Raw genomic sequence first — 20,727 nt, 5'->3', positions numbered from 1 at the left:
CATGCATTTCTGCGCAAGACATAATACACAGATAAATGAATAAAATAGATATTGTTTGAATTGCTGATAAGCACTATTAAGAAAAATAGATCAGGAATGGGTATCAGGAATGTGAGGGGTTGGGGAGAGGCAGGGGAAAATGCCATTTTCATTAGGGTCATTTGAGAAAGCCTTCAAGAAGGTGACATTTGAACAAAGAGCTGAAGGAAGTGAGGGAGCAAGCCACACATGTCTGAGGAAACGTCTACTGAACCTCTTTTTATGATGATTTAGAAGGCACATCTGAATATTCCCTGCAGGCTACCAGAGTTATAATAATGAACATTAATCAATGCTATGTGGTATAATGGAGGAAAAGACAGTATTTTAATTGTTTGGATTCCAGATCATCAGAAGTTATGTCAATGGTCATGCCGGCTCAATGTTATTAAAAATACTGATTTGGGGCTTCCCTGGTGGCACGGTGGTTAGGAATCTGCCTGCCAAGGCAGAGGAAACGGGTTCGAGCCCTGGTCTGGGAAGATCCCATGTGTCGTGGAGCAACTAGGCCCGTGGGCCACAACTACTGAGCCTGTGCTCTACAGCCTGCAAGCCACAGCTACTGAGCCCGTGTGCCACGATTACTGAGGCCCGTGTGCCTGGAGCCGGTGCTCCGCAGCAAGGGAGGCCACCGCAGTGAGAAGCCCACGCAGCGCAGCGAAGAGTGGCTCCCACTCGCTGCAGCTAGAGAAAGTCTGCGTGCAGCAAAGACCCAAAGCAGCCAAAAATAAATTAAAAAAAAATACTGATTTGATTATTTCGATGCTTTAATATTTCTGTGAGCTAGTCCATTATTAGCTCATATTTACAACGACAGGACCGAAAAGCCTCCAGGGGCATTTCCTAGCCTCTGTGTAGCGAATGGTACCCACAGTGGGAGAGGGTCAGCTTGCAGAAGGAGAGGAAGACCTGGGAAGACAGGGGACTTAGAGAGCAGGAGTGGCTCCGGGGAAAGGAGGGGGAGGAGTTAGTTACAGGAGAGTGGCTGAGAGGCACTGAGCAGGGCAGAGGGGCTGGGGATGAGAGAGAAGGCCAGGGAAGGAAGCTTAGGAACTGCAAAATCCTCAGCACCACCACCAGGGTTGCTATTGTTATAATCATCAGGATCGCTTTACAGCTTAAGTGCCGTGGTGAATAAGTAAATCCAGAGCACTCAAGTTGAACTTTTCAAGGAAGAGATTTCCTCCTATGATGGCTCCTTCCCAAACTCCCTCAACAGAGACCCCAGAACTCCTTTCCCTCCTCAGGGTCCCCCAACCTGGGGTGCCACTTTAATGGGGATTCTGTGTAAACATACAAGTTCAGCGTGCACGGTGTCAGGACAATGTCCCGCACAGAGCACAGCCTTACAGTGTAAGGCTGGCAGCACTTGGGAAGCCTGCAAGTGCAGCAGAAAAGAAGCTGCTGGAGAGCTTCTCAGAATGAGGAAGCCAGAGCTGGGTTCAAAAAGAAAGCCGCTTGCTGTTTCCCTGTTCCCTCCTTCCTTGGGAAGGGGCGGGGTGCCCTGGGAGGAGGTGCTGTGCGCATCTCTAAGCAGCTGGGGTCTGTGGAGAAGCTGGACTCAGAATTGGTCCTACACACACACACACACACACACACATGTCTCTGCCCTTTGGAGTCTCCAGGAGGTTAGTGATTCAAATAGGTTCCCCTCTGGGCCTTGATGTATCTTGAAGGTGAGACCATTCCATTTCCTCTGACTCACCCTCCTGCTGCCACATTTCTGTGCTGTCTGTCCTAGGATTTCAACATCTGTTCTTGTGTGACAAGAAGAAACAGCTCCCTTGGGTAACAGCCTTTCTCTCTCCTTCCTGCTATAATGTCAAGAGGGGGAGGTGTGTGTGCAATGTGAGGTGTGGTTGTGTGTGCTTGTGGCATCCTCCAGAGAGAAAACGAAAGCTTCCATGCTCTGCAGGATGAGTTTCCAGTTGACCATCCTAAAGACAGCTCTCATTTCTTCAATGTGTTTGGCTTTCTCTGGGATAACAAGGTTGTAGGGTGGGTGGAGAGAGAGTTGGGCAAGAAAGGGACCTCACGCTTAGCTCTACCCATGCATGAGTGGCTTTATACACAGGATCTGATTTTTAAACTTTGTGAATATGTATATTGTTATCTCCATTTTAGCTCAGGAGGGCCCAATGAGTAAGTTTTTGAACGCAGCTCTGAGTCCAAAACACCCACTTTTCCCACCTCACAATAGCACCTCACTGACTGTGACATGCCACACTGAGAGCTATACAAAGAAAATTACCCAACGCTGTTTGGGACAACATGGTGAGACATACAGGACCACTGAGTTCAGCTTCATAAAATGTTACACCAAGACATGAATGACCAAAGAAGCGTTTTCATTGGGTAGGTCCAGGAAGAGAACACGTTAGAACTGAGAAAGAGCACATCCTAAAATCAGGTGGTGATTCTAGTCTGTGCTCATGATTACCCCTGCTGTTCTTTTTTACTCAACTTGGATTCTTGCCCCAAGCTACTGATTCTCTACTCTGGCTGCATATAAGAATCACCTAAGGAGCTTTTACAAAATCCTGATGTCCAGGGCTGCTCTGGGGGACTCTGATTTAATTGGTTGGGGGGTGGGACCTGGGCACTGATATTTTTTACAAGCCCCCCAGGTGATTCTAATGTGCAGCCAGGGTTGAGAAGCAATCTTCTAAGACAGCCATGGGAGAGGTGCACAGGGAAGAGACTGGCTTGTAGAACCTCTTTTGATGGTTTAATGGTAACAAGCTTGCTAATGATGTTTACCATGTAAGAAAGGGGGTATTGACAGGATGTAATCCTAGAATCTCTCAGAAGGGCTGTAAGGAAATCTCAGGCAGTTATTTTATCCATTCCCCTTGATTAGTTGGAAATTGGAGAGTGAGAAATATTTATATAGATTAACAACATTTAAAAACATTTTTAAAGAAAAGAAAACTAATGGGTGACCAGAATAGCAGAAAGATTGGGTTTCCCCTTAGGGGAAAAAGCAATTCCTGCTATTCCAGAAGAACTCCAAACCACAGCCAGTCTGCCTTCCCACATGCCCTTCTCCGAGGGTTTCTGGGCAGGAGTCATCATCACAGGATGTTTGGAGGATGGATGTGCCTGGAGGATGGATGTGCCTGCCCAATGGCAGCAACAGCTTTTCCTATAGAGGAAGGTGGGTCAACGTAGATATCACTGGGACGAGTAGGGATTTCAGTGTAGTTAGCTGGCTTTTTTTTATGACCCCAAATCCCTGTGCATTAGAACTTACCAACTTCCTGGCTTCCCACTGCCTTCTCTTCTCTCCTGAGCAGCCTGGAGCCTCCCTGGCAAGGCCTGGTTCCACTGATGGCTCTCAGCCTCTCCCTCAGGGAGCAAGTGCATGCACTCACTTTTTCCAGTGGTCTTCTCAGTCTGATTTAATGGATATACCAGGACTGATGACACATCAGCATGGAATCTTTCTTTTGCTTCTTGGGTAATTGTCCTATTAACAGCTGTTCCCGGGAAAGGAGGGGGTGTGGGGGGCGGCGGGGAGGGGGGTGGCTTCTTGGGTGAAGAAGGACACACCCTGGATTTTACAAGGTTAATCAGTGGGTTCTGGGAAGGAGGTTTACACCTGCTTAGACTTGATCTGGAACTCTAGACAGAGTGGAAGACGGTCTTTTGATCTCCACTCCCTACACAGAGTACTATTAAATATCCTGGGTGCCTACACCCTGCCAGGCCTCACTGCCGGCTGCTGAGATTGTCTCTACGTCTCTATTCTCCTCAGCCCTTGCAATGGGCTAGCAATTCTTTGTCTTTGCCTTTTTTCTTCCCACCTTTCTGTAACTGCTAAGCTGAAAACTTTTTCTAACTACCCCTAGTCATTCTTTAACCCAATAACACAGTTCCTGATCCAGCTCTCTCCCACTTTACACTCAAATAATTATTATACACATTTAAACATAGTAATTGAAGTTGGGAGGCAAAAGAAAGGGAACAGGATAGTGTGGGCAAAAGACCTCTCCACACCTTTCCCACTGCTTCTCTAAGGATTTTTTTTTTTAAACATCTTTATTGGAGTATAATTGCTTTACAATGGTGTGTTAGTTTCTGCTTTATAAGAAAGTGAATCAGCTATACATATACATATATCCCCATATCTCTTCCCTCTGGCATCTCCCTCCCACCCTCCCTATCCCACCCCTCTAGGTGGTCACAGAGCACCAAGCTGATCTCCCTGTGCTATGCGGCTGCTTTCCACTAGCTATAGGTTTTACATTTGGTAGTGTATATATGTCAATGCCACTCTCTCACTTTGTCCCAGCTTACCCTTCCCCCTCCCCGTGTTTCTCTAAGGATTAACATGGAGCCCCTCCTATTCTCAGTGCCTTCAACTCTCACCACACCCAGGACCCCAGAAAGGAGAGAAAGGAAAGAAGAGGATGGGTAAGAGAGCCAGCTTAACAAACTTGTGAGTCATTAAAAAGTGACCAAATGAATTCAGGCTTTCAAAGTGATGTGAGAGTATCACACATCGTTATCTCCTCAGTGTGGCTGTCCCACCCACAGCTGCCGTTACAGTGAATATTTATCTTGACTTCATGTTAGTCTTATATGTACTACATAACTTTATTTCTCATCCCAGGCACCTGGTACCCTGCTATGCAGCTCAAAAGAAACTTGTAAAGTACAAATGGACTGTCCAAAACACTTAGTTTTGTGGGTGCTAAGGTTCCCTGACTCCCCATAGATAAAAGATTGCCCAGTTGTTTTTTCAGAACTGTGTCAAGGTTTAAAATTGTTCTCTATTTGCTGTGTCAAACAGATGGCCACTCTCAGTATGCAATCTCTCCTTCTATCTTCTCAAAATAGTCTTGTATTTTAGCCTGGTAACTTTAGTGTAGTCTTGATATCTTTTAGTGCTATGGTTTTAAAATATTTCCTTCTCAACCCCCTTGATATATTTTGAGTTACTGATTACACCTTAATTTCTCCTCTTTTCTTATCCAACAGCAGTATTTACCTTCATGGTCTTATTCAGGGGCTGAATGGTCATCCATTTTTTTAGATAATATGCCATATCCTTCAAAACCACACCTCCTCCAAGTATTGATTTCTGCTTTTAACAGGAACTTTTAATCACAGGCCTGCTTGAGTTCCCCTTCAGTTATTCAGCAAGTACTTTTTATTTATTTATTTATTTTAAAAATATTTTATTTCTTGTATTTTGGCGGCATGTGGGATGGTTCCCCAACCAGGGATCGAACCCTGGCCTCCGCAGTGAAAGCGCGGAATCCTAAGCACTAGCCCACCAGGGAACTTCCATAAAATATTTTACTTATTTGGTAGCACCGGGTCTTAGTTGTGTCAGGCGGGCTCCTTAGCTGTGGCTCGCCAGCTCCTTAGTTGTGGCATGCGAACTCTTAGCTGCGGCATGCATGTGGTATCTAGTTCCCTGACCAGGGATTGAACCCAGGCCCCTCTCATGGGAAGTGCAGAGTCTTAACCACTGCGGCACCACGGAAGTCCCTTATTTATTTTTTAAAGTTGAAATGTTATTTATTTATTTATTTTTGGCCATGCTGTGGGCTTGTGGGATCTCAGTTCCCCGACCAGGGGTTGAGTTCAGGCCATGGCAGTGAAAGTCTGGAATCCTAACCACTAGAACTCCCGGGAACTCCCGGCAAGTATTGAGTATCTGCTATTGCAGGCACTGTCCTAGGTTTTGAAGACTCAACAGTTAATGCACAAAATTCTGGTCCTCATGGGGTTTATATTTTAGCATTTTCTGGGTGACAAATAGTAAAACGAATAAATAAAACATGTGCTCTCTGAACCCATCTTTTTTTTGTTAATTATTTATTTTTGGCTGCGCAACGGCTCTCTCTAGTTGCGGGGAACGGGGGCTACTCTTTGTTACTGTGCGCAGGCTTCTCATTGCGGTGGCTTCTCTTGTTGCGGAGCAAGGGCTCTAGGGGCGCAGGCTTCAGTAGTTGTGGCACTTGGGCTCAGTAGCTCTGTGGCATGTGGGATCTTCCCCGACCAGGGCTCAAACCTATGTTCCCTGCATTGGCAGGCGGATTCTTAACCACTGCATCACCAGGGAAGTCCCCTTAATCTGTCTTTGAAATGAGTAACTAGTTTTCTGAGGATTCAACGCTGTATACTCCTACATGGTGAAAGTGCGTTATAATCTGTGAACCACCCAGAATTAAGCCCCCTAATTCTCCAAACACATGATGGACTGGATGTTCTCATCAAATAAATTACCAGTTGGCCTTGTCCTTGGTTGTATGAGGACCAATGGCTCGCCCACTAGATCAGCAGGATCTTCCAGGGAGTCAAGAATTTGAGTCAACGCCTCTTTTGTCCCACAGCTAGGAACAACTTACTACAAACGCCAACTCAGTGACTGCCTAAAAGTGGTCTTTGCACCAGCTGTATGAAAACTACCGAGTTGTTTAATAAACGGGCGAGGTTATCAGACTGCCACCCCAGGGTAAGAATCAGAACCTCTGGTGTGGTGCCTCAAAATGTGCAAGTTTAACAACTTCCCAAAGTGATGCTGGAGGTAAACCAATGTTTGGGAATCACAAAGATGTTGGCTAGAAGAGACTGGAGAACACTAGAAACTGAGGAAAGTTCCTGAAAAGCAAAACTAACCTGCGTGGGAGGCTGGGCGGAGGGGGGTGGGGTGGCGGGGGTTGGTACAGACAGAGGAGGTGTTTGTATTATGACAAAAATAACTAATTATGCCACATCCCTCATAACCCCAACGTCCCACCACCGTCGTGGCAAACCGTCCACAGGGTTTGCCTGAGACAGGCGGCGTAAGGATCCCTTACTGGCAAGCGACCCAACGCGCAGTCCGCAAGGAGCGGAAGCTGGGAGAGCGATTTCCGCTGCCAGCACCCAAGATGGCGGCACGAGCGTCCCCACCACGCGAAACACATGCTCTGTGCCCCACCTCAGCATTTCAGGTCTCACTGGACTTTTGCAAGTCACCGTGGGAACCCTCAAGAGGGGGACCCCGCACTCCGGCGGCGATACCACCTCCCATTCCCAGCCCTAAGCCCTTATACCCTCGCCAAAGAATGCACTGGAAGCGCTCAGCCTATTAACTTCACTCCGTGCTCAGCCTGTAATACCTCCTGCAGCCGGCGAGCGGTGGGCGCACGGCCGAGGGATCCCGAACGCCGGGCGATAGGGCCTTCGCCCCACTTTATTGGTGGGCCCATGCCGTGGGGTGGGCCTACATGCCTATTGGGCCGTGGACCGTGTCAGTCTTGGGAAATCGGTAAAGGGGAGAAGGAGGCACACTCAGCCATTGGGTTCTCTCTGCTGTCAATCAAAGCAACATCCGGCGACGGCCACTATCTCCGCTCGTTGATTGGAGAAACGTGTTCCGGGGGAGGACGCGGAGGGCGGGCTTCCGTATGAGGTAGAAGGAGGGGGCGGGGAGGGAAGCGGAGGCTGGCGAGCTCTAGGCCGGCCGGCGGTGGCGGCGGCAAGGCCTGGCCTCGGGCTGAGCGCCTGCTGTGGCGGCAGCGGCGGACGCCGAGATCAGCAGAGGGTATCAAGCACATTTCTTTCCCTAACGGGAGGGGCGCAGCGCCGCGGGGCCGAGGCTTACGGGGTGAAGGGCGGCGGGGTGGAGCTGAGGGGCAGGAGGCGGGAGCGGGCGGCCGAGCGGAGTTCGCGTCGGGGCCGGGCCCTGGGCCTGGCAGGGAGGGGCCGAGAGGCCGTGGAGAAAGCATCTCCGGGGTGGGTTGGACTGGGGAGGGCTGAGGGCCTGAGAAGGCGTGGTGTTAGGCCCGGGCTTGGGAGCGGGGTGGGGCCATAAGGGCGGAGGGCGGGGTGGGGTTTGGCCGTCAGGGTGGGTCAAGGCCAGGAAAGTAGCACTTGTTCGCTGCTGCCCAGAAGGCTAGAAGTCGAGGCGCCAGGAGCGGCATGGCGACTTGGTCCCAGCCGGACTCGGGTATCCGGGGCAGGGTGGGACCGGGCTCAGGCCTGGCCTTACTCGATCTTTAACGGTTTCTCGAACTTAATTGGCTCTTGGGAGGTTTTTAGTAGTAAATTGCGTGAGAACTGGAGGGTAGTGTAAGCAGGAATTCTGGGTCGCAGTTATGTTTACTCCAGCCAGATAAGGGCGTGTGTGTGTGTGTGTGTGTGTGTGTGTGTGTATCCCTCTTTCCCGTTAGGATGAAGTTCGTAGATGGGTCACAGCAGTGAACAGAAGAGAGCTATGTCGTGGTTTATGAGGTTAATGGAAGCTCAGAAGTAGAGACTAGAAAGTGAAAGGCAGCTTTACTCCCTCCCCACTTGGCTATCTGGGTTGAAGACTTGGCCATATCCTTCTGCTTTGGATCAGAAGGTCACGTGAATGAAAATAAAACCTGCCTATTCAAATTCTGGACCGAATAATCCTGTCTCAGGGCCCCCCATCTCGTCAGTACCCCCATTTTTTAAAAAATGTGAGAGTGATAGGAAAGGGAAATCAGATTTTAAAGTTGGGAAAACAAAAGGCGTTATTCTTTTCTATGATGTGGTGGTTGTTCTCTTGTCCTTTTACTCTCTCACCCATTAATAATCTCTCCCTCCCTTTTAGAACTTGAAGGCACAAGAATTGTAGGCAGTTTTCTCCTGAGAGATGAGAAACAAACTTTCTTTTAAGATAGGAAATGGACTTCTCACGCTAAAAATAGAAGCTGGGTAGTGTGTATGGGGTGGGGGGAGGGTTGGTAAATCAGACAAGGTGTAAAATATTTTGGATGCCCTGGGCATTATCTGCTTATCCAAAATGAGCTACCTTTTAGGGTACTGCAGAATTAATATCCAGAAACTGAGATCCCTTGTGAGCAATACCTTCCTCTCATAGTTGTTCTGTCTGTAACAGGTTTTCATGTTTTGTTTTTCTTGGAGTATAATAACTGATTTATTTTTAAATAAAAAATAAAAGTGGCCTTTTAATGTGTTTCCTACCTCTGCCTTGGTCATGGCATGAAAATTATGGAATCTTATCCTGTTGCTTTTGTGATTCCCATTTCAGGTTTCTCTGGAAACCCCCCTGGTAAGTGTGGAGGAGGCGGGACACTCTGACCCAAGACAAAAGGCCTGTAGCTCCAGCCAAAGGAAATAAACCTTAGGAGAGAGAAGGAAAAAAAATATCCATCAGCTGTTCCCGAGAACAACCTGCAGTGAAATTTACAGAGAGGACAACTAATGTGAGTGAGGAAGTGACTGTATGTGGACTGTGGAGACAGTAAGTCACGTGGGCCCTGAGGGCCTGGACTGGGTTAGGAAACAGTTGTACTTTCGGAGGTGAGGTGTCAAGAAGGGAAAAGTGAATGTGGTCTGGAGTGTGGCCTTGGCTCCAAGGGGTGTGCTTTCCTCTGAGGCCGTCAGGAAGCTCAGCCCCTGTGTTCTGCCAGGGTGGGGTACAGGGTTTGGCACTGAGGAGGGTAACTTGCTGGCTGGAGCAGCAGAGCAGTGGCCTTGATTTGTCTTTTGGAAGATTTAAAAACCAAAAAGCATAAACATTCTGGTCCTTCAGCAATGCTTTCTCTGAAGAAATACTTAACGGAAGGACTCCTCCAGTTCACCATTCTGCTGAGTTTGATCGGGGTGCGGGTGGACGTGGATACTTACCTGACCTCGCAGCTCCCCCCGCTCCGGGAGATCATCCTGGGGCCCAGTTCTGCCTATACTCAGACCCAGTTCCACAACCTGAGGAATACCTTGGATGGCTACGGTATCCACCCCAAGAGCATAGACCTGGACAATTACTTCACTGCCCGGCGGCTCCTCAGTCAGGTGAGGGCCCTGGACAGGTTCCAGGTGCCAACCACTGAGGTTAACGCCTGGCTGGTCCACCGGGATCCGGAGGGGTCTGTCTCTGGCAGCCAGCCCAGCTCGGGCCTCGCCCTCGAGAGTTCCAGTGGTCTCCAGGATGTGACAGGCCCAGACAACGGGGTGCGAGAAAGCGAAACGGAGCAGGGATTCAGTGAAGATTTGGAGGATTTGGGGGCTGTAGCCCCTCCAGTCAGTGGAGACTTAACCAAAGAGGTTAGTGGCGACGTGGAGGGGAGGGTGGGAAGGGTCTGGGGTTGGGGGGGTGGGCTGGTCCTGAAGGAGTGTAGTAATAGTAGTAAGCCCTGTAAAGAACCAGAGAGGTTCCAGGGGGTCTCATGCATTGTTCTGGGATAGGAGTGGGCTGGATTGTCTGACAAGGATTGGGGGTTGGGAGCATTTCCTTGTGTTGAACCATTGACCCACCTCTAAATGAACTGTCAGGGCAGTGGGAGGTCCTTAGAACATGCCTGTGTGTTTACTGCTTGGATTTCAACATGACTCCTGGAGGCCCGGGGTGGGGGAGGGAGTCATGTTGTGATGGGCTTTGATGCGGTGTATGTTTGTTGCTAAGACACAAATATTTTGTGGACTGTTGCCTTGTACCTCCCCCCACATCAAAACACACATACGTATCCTGAAGTTCTCCTCCTTTGTGGTCAGGCCTGTTGTGGTGGTAAGGTCCTGATAAGTCGCCTCTCCTGGGTCTGAGCCAAGGGGTAGATTTAGATAGTTATTCTTGGCCAGGAGAGGGCCAAGGCTCCCATTCTTTGCTAAAGGCCCACTGCGGCGAGTAGGGATGGGAGGGATGGGAACTAGAAGAGAAACCGCATTCTGCTGCTGAAGGCAGCTTGCTTTGAGCTGTCAGAGGTCTGAACTGAGGAGTGGCTGACACACTGCTCTGGGCAGAAGGTGATGCAGTGGCCTCTAACCATGTTAAATGGTTTCTGCTGCCCCTCCCCCACCAATGTGATAAGACTGCTTTGAGCTCTGCGTTTGGACCTGTCTTGCCACTCAGTCTTAAGGAGCTTGGAAAAAGGTCCAGTTCAGTTGCTGGCCGTTAGGGAAGGAGGAGGCTGGATTGCACTGGGCTGGGTTTTCCAGAGCTGAGTCTTGAGGCGAGGGTGCATGGGGGGATTGTTTGGGAGGAGGGGGTGTGGAGGTATGTTAAAAGTTTTACAGATGCTGTAGAACTTGGCTCTTTCTGCCTACCAGTCAGACCAGGTTTTGCCTCCCATCCCGTGTTGAAGCCTGTTCCTGAGCTCGGTTCTCTGAATGTTAGTGACTGTCAAATCATGTGGCTTCCTCTGGGCCAGTGGTCCTCAACTGGGGATGATTTTGTCCATCAGGGAACATGTGGCAGTGTCCAGAGACAGTTTTGGTTGTCACAGCTGGAGAAGGTGCTATTGGCATCTAGTGGAGAGATGCATGGGATGCTGCTGAACTTCCTAAAAAGCATAGGACAGCCCCTAAATAACAGATTGATCTGGCCCCAAATGTCAGTAGTGCCAGGGTTGCTCTGTGCTTAGCTGGCTCATATTGGCTCTACTTTTGAGAGAGACAAGAATTACCTGAGTATGGGAGTCATGAGCACTCCTTGCCTTGCAGTGCCTCTTTTCTGAGATTCTTACAGTGCCACCTCTCTTCTCCTGCCTCTGTTATTTCCCGTCAACTGGGCTCCAGTCTTGGCACAGTGGTCTGAAGAAGTATGCCTCCCAGCCTCCTTTTCCATCATCCCACCCACGGTAGCTCCTCAAGGGGTGGATGTAATTGGGCTTGGGAACCCTGCTGCTGGTAACCCACCAGGCATAGCTTCATTCCTCTTCCTGCAGGGACCTCTCCTGGGATGGGGTGGAATGGGATGTTTTCAATGTAATTGGATGGGTTGGGGTGGGATGGGATGGGATGGGACTTTGACCCTGGTTGCCTCCATTTCTTGATCTTCATGAAGTTTGTGCTTTCCCTGACCCCAGGCCTTCACTGCTCCCTCTGGAGATTGGGGGTGGGTTAGCATTAGGGGCCCAGGCTGGGTATGGGGGAAGGGAGGATTATTGTGTGTCTAGAACATTATTTCCTCAGCAACTCAGGGATAAAAATACCCAGGTCCAGAGCATGTGACAGGCACTGCTGGAGCTGGTATTATCCCTGGGGTGGCAGCACTCCCCTGCTGCCAGGCCTATTCGATGGACAGCTATAGCCCAGGCCCTTGTCAGGGATAGGATTCCCCTCGAGGTTGGCACTCTGCCCAGAGCGGGGGGTGGCCTGTGTACAGCTCTCTGCAGGCGAGGAGGAGCACTCTGCAACCAAGGGGAACATACTGTCCCTGACCTGACCTTAGGCTCAAGGGGAGCAGCAGTGAGGATGGGAGCCAGAATTGTGACCCTGATTCTGTCAGGGGCATTCTTCCTGCTTTAGAGATGTAAGCCGGGGCTCAGGCCGAGTTTGCTCTTGAACAAAGCCTGGGGTAAAGAGAAAGTGGGGGGCGTGGGGGGGGACATGTTTGTGTCCAGGACGTTGCGGAGCACCTGTCTCCTTCAGTGCTGGCTTTCAGGCTCCTGTCTCCCTCCTCTTGCCTGGGGCTAGGCCTGGCCAGCACTGTGACATCCCTGCATATGTGCAGATGGCTTTCCCCCTTCCTCTTGTCTGGCTTGTTGCAGGGTGACAAAGCCCCTGGTTCCCAGTGGATCTGGGTGCACTGGGTTCCTGCCCAGCCTAGCTTTGAGCCTTGGGCTTGAGGACGACTGGCCACAGCCCTCCTGAGGAACGGGAAAACTCCTTACACTTCCAGGGAAGAACTTAGATTCCCGGAGAAGCTGTGGGAGGAGTGTCTGCCCAGTCCTGAGTTCCAGTCCTGAGTGGGCTGGGTAAGCAGGATGCGACAGGAGGGAGAGTGGCACCCCTTCCCCCCAGGGCTCTCTCACTGCGCCACCCCGGCTGGCTGACTGGGCTGGGTGGGGCTGCCCGCCCCTGGGTGCGTCTCCTTGAGGAGACGGAGGCGGCCCGGGGATGGGCTGGTTCCTTGCGGCAGCTTCTCCAGCTGCCCTGGTGCAGAGATTGGCTCCCGGCTGCAGCTAGGTAACAGGCGGTGGGAGGGGATTGGCTCCTTCCGCATCTCCAGCGGAGACTTGGGGGAGGAGATTGGCTCTCGTCGCAGCCTAGGTAACGACAGTGGGAGGGGATTGGCTCTTTCCGCAGCCCAGCTGCTGACCTGGGGGAGGGGATTGGCTCTCTGCAGCCTCAGCAGTGACCTGCGGGGTGGGAGGGGGAGGGGATTGGCTCCTTGCTGCAGCCTAGGTAACAAGTTTGGGGGGCGTGGGGAGGGGGAGAGAGGGAGGAGCGGGAGGATAGGCCCAGGAGGGAGCTTGCTTTCCTCTGCAGCTTGAGCACGGAGCATGGGGTGGGAGTCCCATCTCACTGCAGCCTCTGCGGTGAGCTCAGGGTGGGGGCTGCCGGGCGCCTGAGTGGAACTGGGGTTGTGAGGTGGGAGGGGGCTGCTCCAGGATGGAGGAAGGGGGCTGGGCTGGGCCGCCCAGGCAGCAGCACGGGCGGGGCACCCTCCTTGGGCCCCTCGGAGCTAGCAAGGGGCCACCCTTCCAGCCTGGTGTGCTCCCTGCGAGCCAAGAGCTCCTTGGAGCCCCCTGTCCGGCTGCCCAGCACCAGCTGCCCTGGGGCTCATCTCGCAGACCATGACCCGCCTGGACCGCAGCTCTCACAGTGGTAGGGGCCATGCCAAAGGGAGCCGGCCCCTTAACTCTTTGGTGGCTGGTCACCGGGTGGCCCAGCCCCCCTCTGCTCCTGGGTCCAGGGCTTCTGTTCAGGTTGGTATATGTGGGGAGACTGCAGGGAGAGGTGCACCTGGGAGGTCTTAGGATCAGGGAGGCTTACTGTGGGAGAGGGATACTTGGTCAGAGCTAGGGAGGTGGGTCTAAGCTAAGGATACTGCTTTCTGGAAAGTGTCTGTCTTTTAATCTCTGACTGGAAGGCAACAGTTTAGGGTTTCTTCAACAGCAGGGGGCGGCATGTATAGGAAACCCGAACGTCTCATATTTATTGGGGTTGTACGCTGGTGGCAGTGGGGATGGCAGTTGGAGCAGGAACTAATCGGGAGCCGCCAGCGTAGAGTGAGAGGGAGGCGTTTTGGTGCCCGAGGCGGCAGTTGTGGCTGGGCAGTGATGGGGGCTATGTCCTTGAGTGGGTTGACTGATGGGAGTCAGTGAGTCCTGGGGTGTGGTAAGGGAGTGAGAGCACTGGTTTGTGGGGACACCGTGGGGCTGGCCTTGGCAGGGGTGGGGTGTCCAGTGAGGATCATCTGACTGCCTGAGGCTCTCCGGGGATTGAGGCAGCTTGCTAGGATCAGCTGAAAGTGGGCATTCTATTCTGGTAGGGATGGATCTTGAGGTGAGCCTGGACTGAGAATTGTGGGTGTTCAGCCGTACTCCTGCCTCATCCAGGGAAGGGGGAACGGCTGTAGGAAGGGCTGGATAGCCTGTCGTTGTCATTGGTTGCATCAGGTGGTTGCAAATGCAGGGATTTTCCTCTCCAGTCCACCCCACCCCTTTATGCAAATGAAATGGCACCACAGGCTGATGCAAGGCTGGCCACTGCGAAGCAATTTTGCTTGACAGTTCACTCTTGCTTGCCATGGCCGGCTTTCTACAAACCAAGTTTTAAGGGATTCCCATTCCCGAAATGAGAAGTGTCTCCTGCTTCCCCCTTCCTTCTTAAGTAGTGGTAAGATGGCCCTGCCTTTTGGCCTGGCTGTGCCTCTGGTCCAGATCCTAAGCCCGCAGACCGGTATGGTGATGGTTGTGCTAGTGGTTTTCGCTAGCTCTTTTTTTTTTTTTTTGGAGGCTGGTGTCTGGAAATGGATGAATGAAGCTGTGCTGGTACGGAGGGGACAGGGGGTAGAGTCTGGCAGGTGTAGATTGGGAGGGGCCCCACCCGGGAGTAGTTGGGGTGATGCTAGGAGGAACCTCTGAGGGGCAGGACAGGGAGGGGCCCCTGGACCCCAGAGCTAAAGTCAAGGTGCTCTGTCTTTCAGGACATAGATCTGATTGACATCCTTTGGCGACAGGATATTGACCTGGGGGCTGGGCGTGAGATTTTTGACTACAGTCATCGCCAGAAGGAGCAGGATGTGGATAAGGAACTGCGAGATGGAGCAGAGCAGGAGGACACCTGGCCAGGCGAGGGTGCAGAAGCTCTGGCACGAAACCTGCTAGTGGATGGAGAGACTGGGGAGAGCTTCCCTGCACAGGTACTTCTGCCTCTGCCCACTTCTAGAAACTTCTCTTTAGAGAAGGCAGGTTGTGTCTGTGGGATGGGCCTGAATATATATCTCGGGTTGGGGTCTCTAAGTCACAGTGGTGGCTGAGGAAGCGGGAGTAGAAGAGCAGCCGCAGCGGAGGGGCCACGCCTTGGTAACGAACAGCACACGGGAGGCAGAGCACCTAGCGGCTTTCTGCTTGTGTCAGAACCCCCCACTCTCTTCTCCCCTGGAGTTTGGGACTCAGGGCCAGCTGACAGCCTGGGAACGGAGGGAGAGTGTAGGCCTGCAACCATGCAGGGCCTCCTTCAAGCTTCCCCTTGGAAAGGCTGGGGAAGGGGCTTCGGCCCACAGGCAGCCAAGGCCCGGGTCAGTCAGACTTAACAGTTGCTGTTGCCACAGGTGCCTGGTGGGGAGGACCAGACAGCCCTGTCCCTGGAAGAGTGCCTTAGGCTGCTGGAGGCCACCTGCCCCTTTGGGGAGAATGCTGAGGTGAGCAGGACTCCAGGGAGAGCACACTGAGTCAGCAGGGCAGCCTGCACACAGTGTGTCTCTCTGTGGCTGCCTGAGGGGCCGGCTTTTGGTGTTGGCCTTGTCCTGGCTGCTGGGGGTGAATTCAGAGGAAGGAAGAAACAGAATCTCAGGTGGTAGTCTCGGGGAGGAAAGCAGAAGGTGGTCTTTCCTCCTCCCCTGTTAAACCCTCTGTGTTTTGCCCTAGTTTCCAGCAGACATTTCCAGCATAACAGAAGCAGTGCCTAGTGAGAGTGAGCCCCCAGGTCTTCAAAACAATCTTTTGTCTCCTCTCCTGACGGGGACAGAGTCTCCATTTGATTTGGAACAGCAGTGGCAAGATCTCATGTCCATCATGGAAATGCAGGTAGGATTATCAGAACCAGGCACAAACCTATCGGACTTTGTGTGGGGTGTCTTCATACTCAGTTGCTTTTCCACTTCTGGGAAAAGAGAGAGTAACACCTTTCTGATCCATAGGAAAGTGGGGACACTGAGAGGTAACTGTCCATGTGTCAGTAGGTGGTGGAGTCAGGATTGGGGTTTGGGTTAAAGCCCCGGGGCTCAGGCTTCTAAAGCAGGCCTGGCTCCTAGGTGTGCCTCCTTCTTTCCCTTCAGGCAGATAATCACTTGGCTGGGTGTTTCCTAGGTTTAGCATTAATAAAAGCTGACATTCTTGTAGTGCTTTACAGCCATCGTCGTCTCACTTGACCCTCACGATCATCTAGTCAGCCCTTTATTATTTTAAACGTGAGGACACTGAACCTCAAAGAGAGACTGAGTGAAATGCTCCTGGTCTTACAGCAAGTGGTGCAGCTAGGCTTTCTTACTCCAAGGCTGGGTGTACTTTTCACTGTGCTGATTTTGCAGTGTTAGGTGCTTTTTTCCTCTCCTCCATGATGGGGGAGTCTGGGCCAAATATGACCTGGAGCTGATCAGTCCTGCCTTGGGGTGGAGTCCACAGGGAGGAACCCGTCTCTGCCAGGCATGATGGATCAAGCGGGGCCAGGAGCTGATGCTGTGGGCTGTGGTTTCCTGTGTCTTGCCTTTACACCCATGCAGCTGTGCCTATGTTGGGTGCCTGCTGTCGTGAGCCCCCAGCCACACCTGGGGATGGAGTCTGCGCTAAGTGAACGGTGATGCTCTTCTCCCCTCCCAGGCCATGGAAGTGAACACATCAACAAGTGAAATCCTGTACGATGCCCCTCCAGGAGACCCACTGAGCACCAACTACAGCCTTGCCCCCAACACTCCCATCAATCAGAATGTCAGCCTGCATCAGGCGTCCCTGGGGGGCTGCAGCCAGGACTTCTCACTCTTCAGCCCTGAGGTGGAGAGCCTGCCTGTGGCCGGCAGCTCCACGCTGCTCCCGCTGGTCCCCAGCAATTCCACCAGCCTCAACTCCACCTTTGGTTCCACCAACCTGGCAGGGCTCTTCTTTCCACCCCAGCTGAATGGCACAGCCAACGACACAGCAGGCCCTGAGCTGCCTGACCCACTCGGGGGTCTGTTAGATGAAGCCATGCTAGATGAGATCAGCCTGATGGACCTGGCCATTGAAGAAGGCTTTAACCCCGTGCAGGCCTCCCAGCTCGAAGAGGAATTTGACTCTGACTCAGGCCTCTCCTTGGACTCCAGCCATAGCCCTTCCTCCCTGAGCAGCTCTGAAGGTAGTTCTTCCTCCTCCTCGTCCTCCTCCTCCTCCTCTTCTTCCTCTTCTTCTTCCTCTGCTTCTTCCTCAGCCTCTTCCTCCTTTTCTGAGGAAGGTGCAGTTGGCTACAGCTCTGACTCTGAGACCTTGGATCTGGAAGAGGCTGAGGGCGCTGTGGGCTACCAGCCCGAGTATTCCAAGTTCTGCCGCATGAGCTACCAGGACCCAGCTCAGCTCTCCTGCCTGCCCTATTTGGAGCACGTGGGCCACAACCACACATACAACATGGCACCCAGTGCCCTCGACTCCGCTGACCTGCCACCACCCAGCACCCTCAAGAAGGGCAGCAAGGAGAAGCAGGCTGACTTCCTGGACAAACAGATGAGCCGGGATGAACATCGAGCCCGAGCCATGAAGATCCCCTTCACCAACGACAAGATCATCAACCTGCCTGTGGAGGAGTTCAACGAGCTGCTGTCCAAGTACCAGCTGAGTGAGGCCCAGCTGAGCCTCATCCGTGACATCCGGCGCCGTGGCAAGAACAAGATGGCGGCGCAGAACTGCCGCAAGCGCAAGCTGGACACCATCCTGAACCTGGAGCGGGATGTGGAGGACCTGCAGCGCGATAAAGCCCGGCTGCTGCGGGAGAAGGTGGAGTTCCTCCGGTCCCTGCGGCAGATGAAGCAGAAGGTCCAGAGCTTGTACCAGGAAGTGTTTGGGCGGCTGCGGGATGAGAACGGGCGGCCCTACTCGCCCAGTCAGTATGCGCTGCAGTATGCCGGGGATGGCAGCGTCCTCCTCATTCCCCGCACCTTGGCTGACCAGCAGGCCCGGCGGCAGGAGAGGAAGCCGAAGGACCGGAGAAAGTGAGCCTGGGGAGGAAGGGGGTTGACGCTCACCGAGATGGAAACTGGAGAAGGGCTGGGCCTGGACCTGGACCTACAGCGGGGACTTTAATGCCTTCTTATCCAATAGATCTCAGATGGGATGACTGCGGGTCAGTGGACAGGAAGAGGCAGGCGCAGGCGCTGTCTGGCTCAGCTTCCCCCACTGAGGGGTGGAAGTGGCCAGACCGTTTGGGTGGACAGGGTCCTCACCCCTACCCCTTTCCTTTGAGGGAAGGGTGGTGCTGGCATTGCTGGAGGCCGAAAAAGGGAAAGTAAGGGACTTGCGAGAGGAGAGGAAAGTAGTAGAAAGTCTCATTCCTGGAAGGAAGGAAGGAAAACAAAAAACCCAGAAAAATCAAAGCGGGAAGAAAATCGGAGGGCAGGTTAAGTTGGCTCTGGCCAGGATTTCAGGCAGCAGGTTTTAGAGGGGACTAGATCACTGGTGTGAGCAAACCCCACTTCAACCTAGGGGAGGGGTGGAACACGGAGTAGGTTCTGGGAGGGGCCTGTGAACTCTTCCTGCTCCTGCACTTTGGCATCCCTGAAGGGGAGCTCTTGGATGATACCTCCTGTGAGGTTTCCATCGTAGGGGAGCCCCTGGGACCCGACACTGGCTTGGAGGGTTAGGATCAAAGGGTAGAGTCAACAGGCGGGGGTCGTGAGGCCTCATGTTGCAGCAGCCCCAACACCAAGCATGTCACTCACTGCCCTGCCATACATCTTCCTCTGTGCCCAGTAACCCCTGAGCTGAGGCTCCCACATCTCCATCAGAGCCTGCATGCGAATGCTGTTCTCTTCCCACCCGTGCGCCCCCACCACTCACCGGCTGCCTGGAGCTCTTCTGGAGTTGGGGTGCCGGCAGTGCCCACAGGGCTGGGCCTGCAGCCTCCTGGGAGCTGCTCTGAGGCAGGGGGATGGTGTGGACAAGCCAGGCAGTATTCAGCACAACACTGGGGAATGACCCTTCCCTCAGGCCTCCCCTGCCAACAACTGGGCTTTGTCACTGGAAAGACAAAAAACTACAAAACCCAGCAGCAGCAACAAAAACTAGTCCTCTTAGAGTTTCTTGCGCTTTGATTTTTTTAGGGCTTGAGCCCTGTTTCACTTATAGGGTCTAGAATGCTTGTGTTGAGTAAAAAGGAGATACCAATATTCAAAGCTGCTAAATGTTCTCTTTGCCATAAAGACTCCGTGTAACCGTGTGAACACTTGGGATTTTTCTCCTCTGTCCCGAGGTCTCTGTCTGTCTTTTTCGGGTTTCTTTCTAGGAGAATGAGAAGTGCATGTAACGGGGGCTGAGGGTACCCCTCCCTCAGGCTCTTGGCCACAGGCAGCTTCTCCACACCCCCAGTTTAGCAAGGGCTCCTGGAGGACTGCCTGGGGGAGGCAGAGAGGGGAGCGCCAAGGTGGCCGGGTGGTTCCAGGACCACAGTGTCTCTAACTGTTGCCACTGCTGTCCCCACCTCGGCCTGGGTCTGGAGCATTGTCTGCCCCGGGCTAGCAGGAATGAGTTGAAGGGGGGAAGCACTGATTCTCCTCCCCGCTTAGGTGGGGAGGCATTCTAACTGAGCAGTACGGATAGAAGGCACGAACCTGGGAAGTGCTTTTATAAATTATTTTCCTTGTAGATTTTATTTTTAATTTATCTCTGTGACCTGCCAGGGAGAGGAGAGAGAGATGCTGTGAGCACATGACAAAATAAAATAAAATAAAATGGATGATTTATTCTCAAGTGCAATTTTTCCCTATTTTGAATTTAAATTGAGAGTAAAGGAAACAGGCCCCATGAGGAGAGGACTGGCCATTGTGTAGCTAAGGCAGAGCTCTTAGGGGAAAGTGGGTGGAGAGCAGCAGAGATTGACAATGAAGAATTTAGAAAGACAAAAGTCTTAAATACTGTATTAAAGCTTCCAAACAGGTGTTATGTGCCTTTTTTGTAGGGTTTGCCAGCTGAATCCTTTTAGAGGAAGGATTCAGAATCCTTTTTGGCCTTTCTCCTAGGGCTAGGCTAGGTGGGTGTTGTCACCTGGCCTAGCTCCTTACCTGTCTTCCTGTGGCAGACTGCATTTTTAATATTGATAGTGCTGTTATTTCTCTGGTGGCCCCACCTACCAACGGGGTGCAGAGCTTTGGAGCGTAGTCACAGTGACGACGGTGATGGCAGAAACCCAGGAGATCTACAGGACCAGCACATGCCAAGCACTTCACTATAACAGCAGGGCCACGGAACCAGAGAACAGAAAGCTAGACCCGAGGGTTTAAGGCATTTGAAAGCTCTCCAGCTGAGGCGACCAGGATCTGTTCTCCCTCAAAGTAATACAAAAAGCCTGTGAAGAGTTGAATGCTTTAAGGTACTGGATGGTTGCTGGAACAGCCACATGCGCATCTAGGGGTAGGTACTTAACAAATGTCCAAGTAATGAATGCCCACCTGACAGTGTCTGTGAGATTACCAGATGAAGTTTAGGACTGGAAGCTGTGATCCTCCTCATGAAACCTGTGATCTTGAACTCCCCATGTACCACTGTGTGACCTGGCTTAGCCCAGTCCTTTAAT

The 20,727-nt window shown here is 52.3% G+C and overlaps 1 protein-coding gene across 6 annotated transcripts; it reads left to right on the top strand.

The window, feature by feature from the left end:
• Positions 1-7,465: 7,465 nt before the first annotated feature.
• NFE2L1 (NFE2 like bZIP transcription factor 1) lies at positions 7,466-19,897 on the top strand. Of its 6 annotated transcripts, none has more exons than XM_068529617.1 (6): positions 7,466-7,582; positions 9,059-10,074; positions 14,900-15,115; positions 15,527-15,616; positions 15,843-16,001; positions 16,794-19,897. In XM_068529617.1, exons 2-6 carry the CDS (start codon positions 9,565-9,567, stop codon positions 18,153-18,155), a joined length of 2,337 nt encoding a protein of 778 aa, XP_068385718.1. In that variant the 5' UTR covers positions 7,466-7,582; positions 9,059-9,564; the 3' UTR covers positions 18,156-19,897. The 6 variants fall into 6 exon arrangements, with proteins under 6 accessions (XP_068385718.1, XP_068385720.1, XP_068385717.1 ...); XM_068529619.1 differs by lacking the exon at positions 7,466-7,582 and adding an exon at positions 7,890-7,987 and having other exon boundaries at positions 14,933-15,115; XM_068529616.1 differs by lacking the exon at positions 7,466-7,582 and adding an exon at positions 7,890-7,987.
• Positions 19,898-20,727: the final 830 nt, after the last annotated feature.

The sequence above is a fragment of the Eschrichtius robustus genome, chromosome 20, assembly GCF_028021215.1.
Source record: "Eschrichtius robustus isolate mEscRob2 chromosome 20, mEscRob2.pri, whole genome shotgun sequence".
NCBI classification, from domain to species: domain Eukaryota; kingdom Metazoa; phylum Chordata; class Mammalia; order Artiodactyla; family Eschrichtiidae; genus Eschrichtius; species Eschrichtius robustus.
The sequence above is the reverse complement of the archived record's forward strand: the minus strand, read 5'-3'. Positions and strand labels throughout refer to the sequence as shown.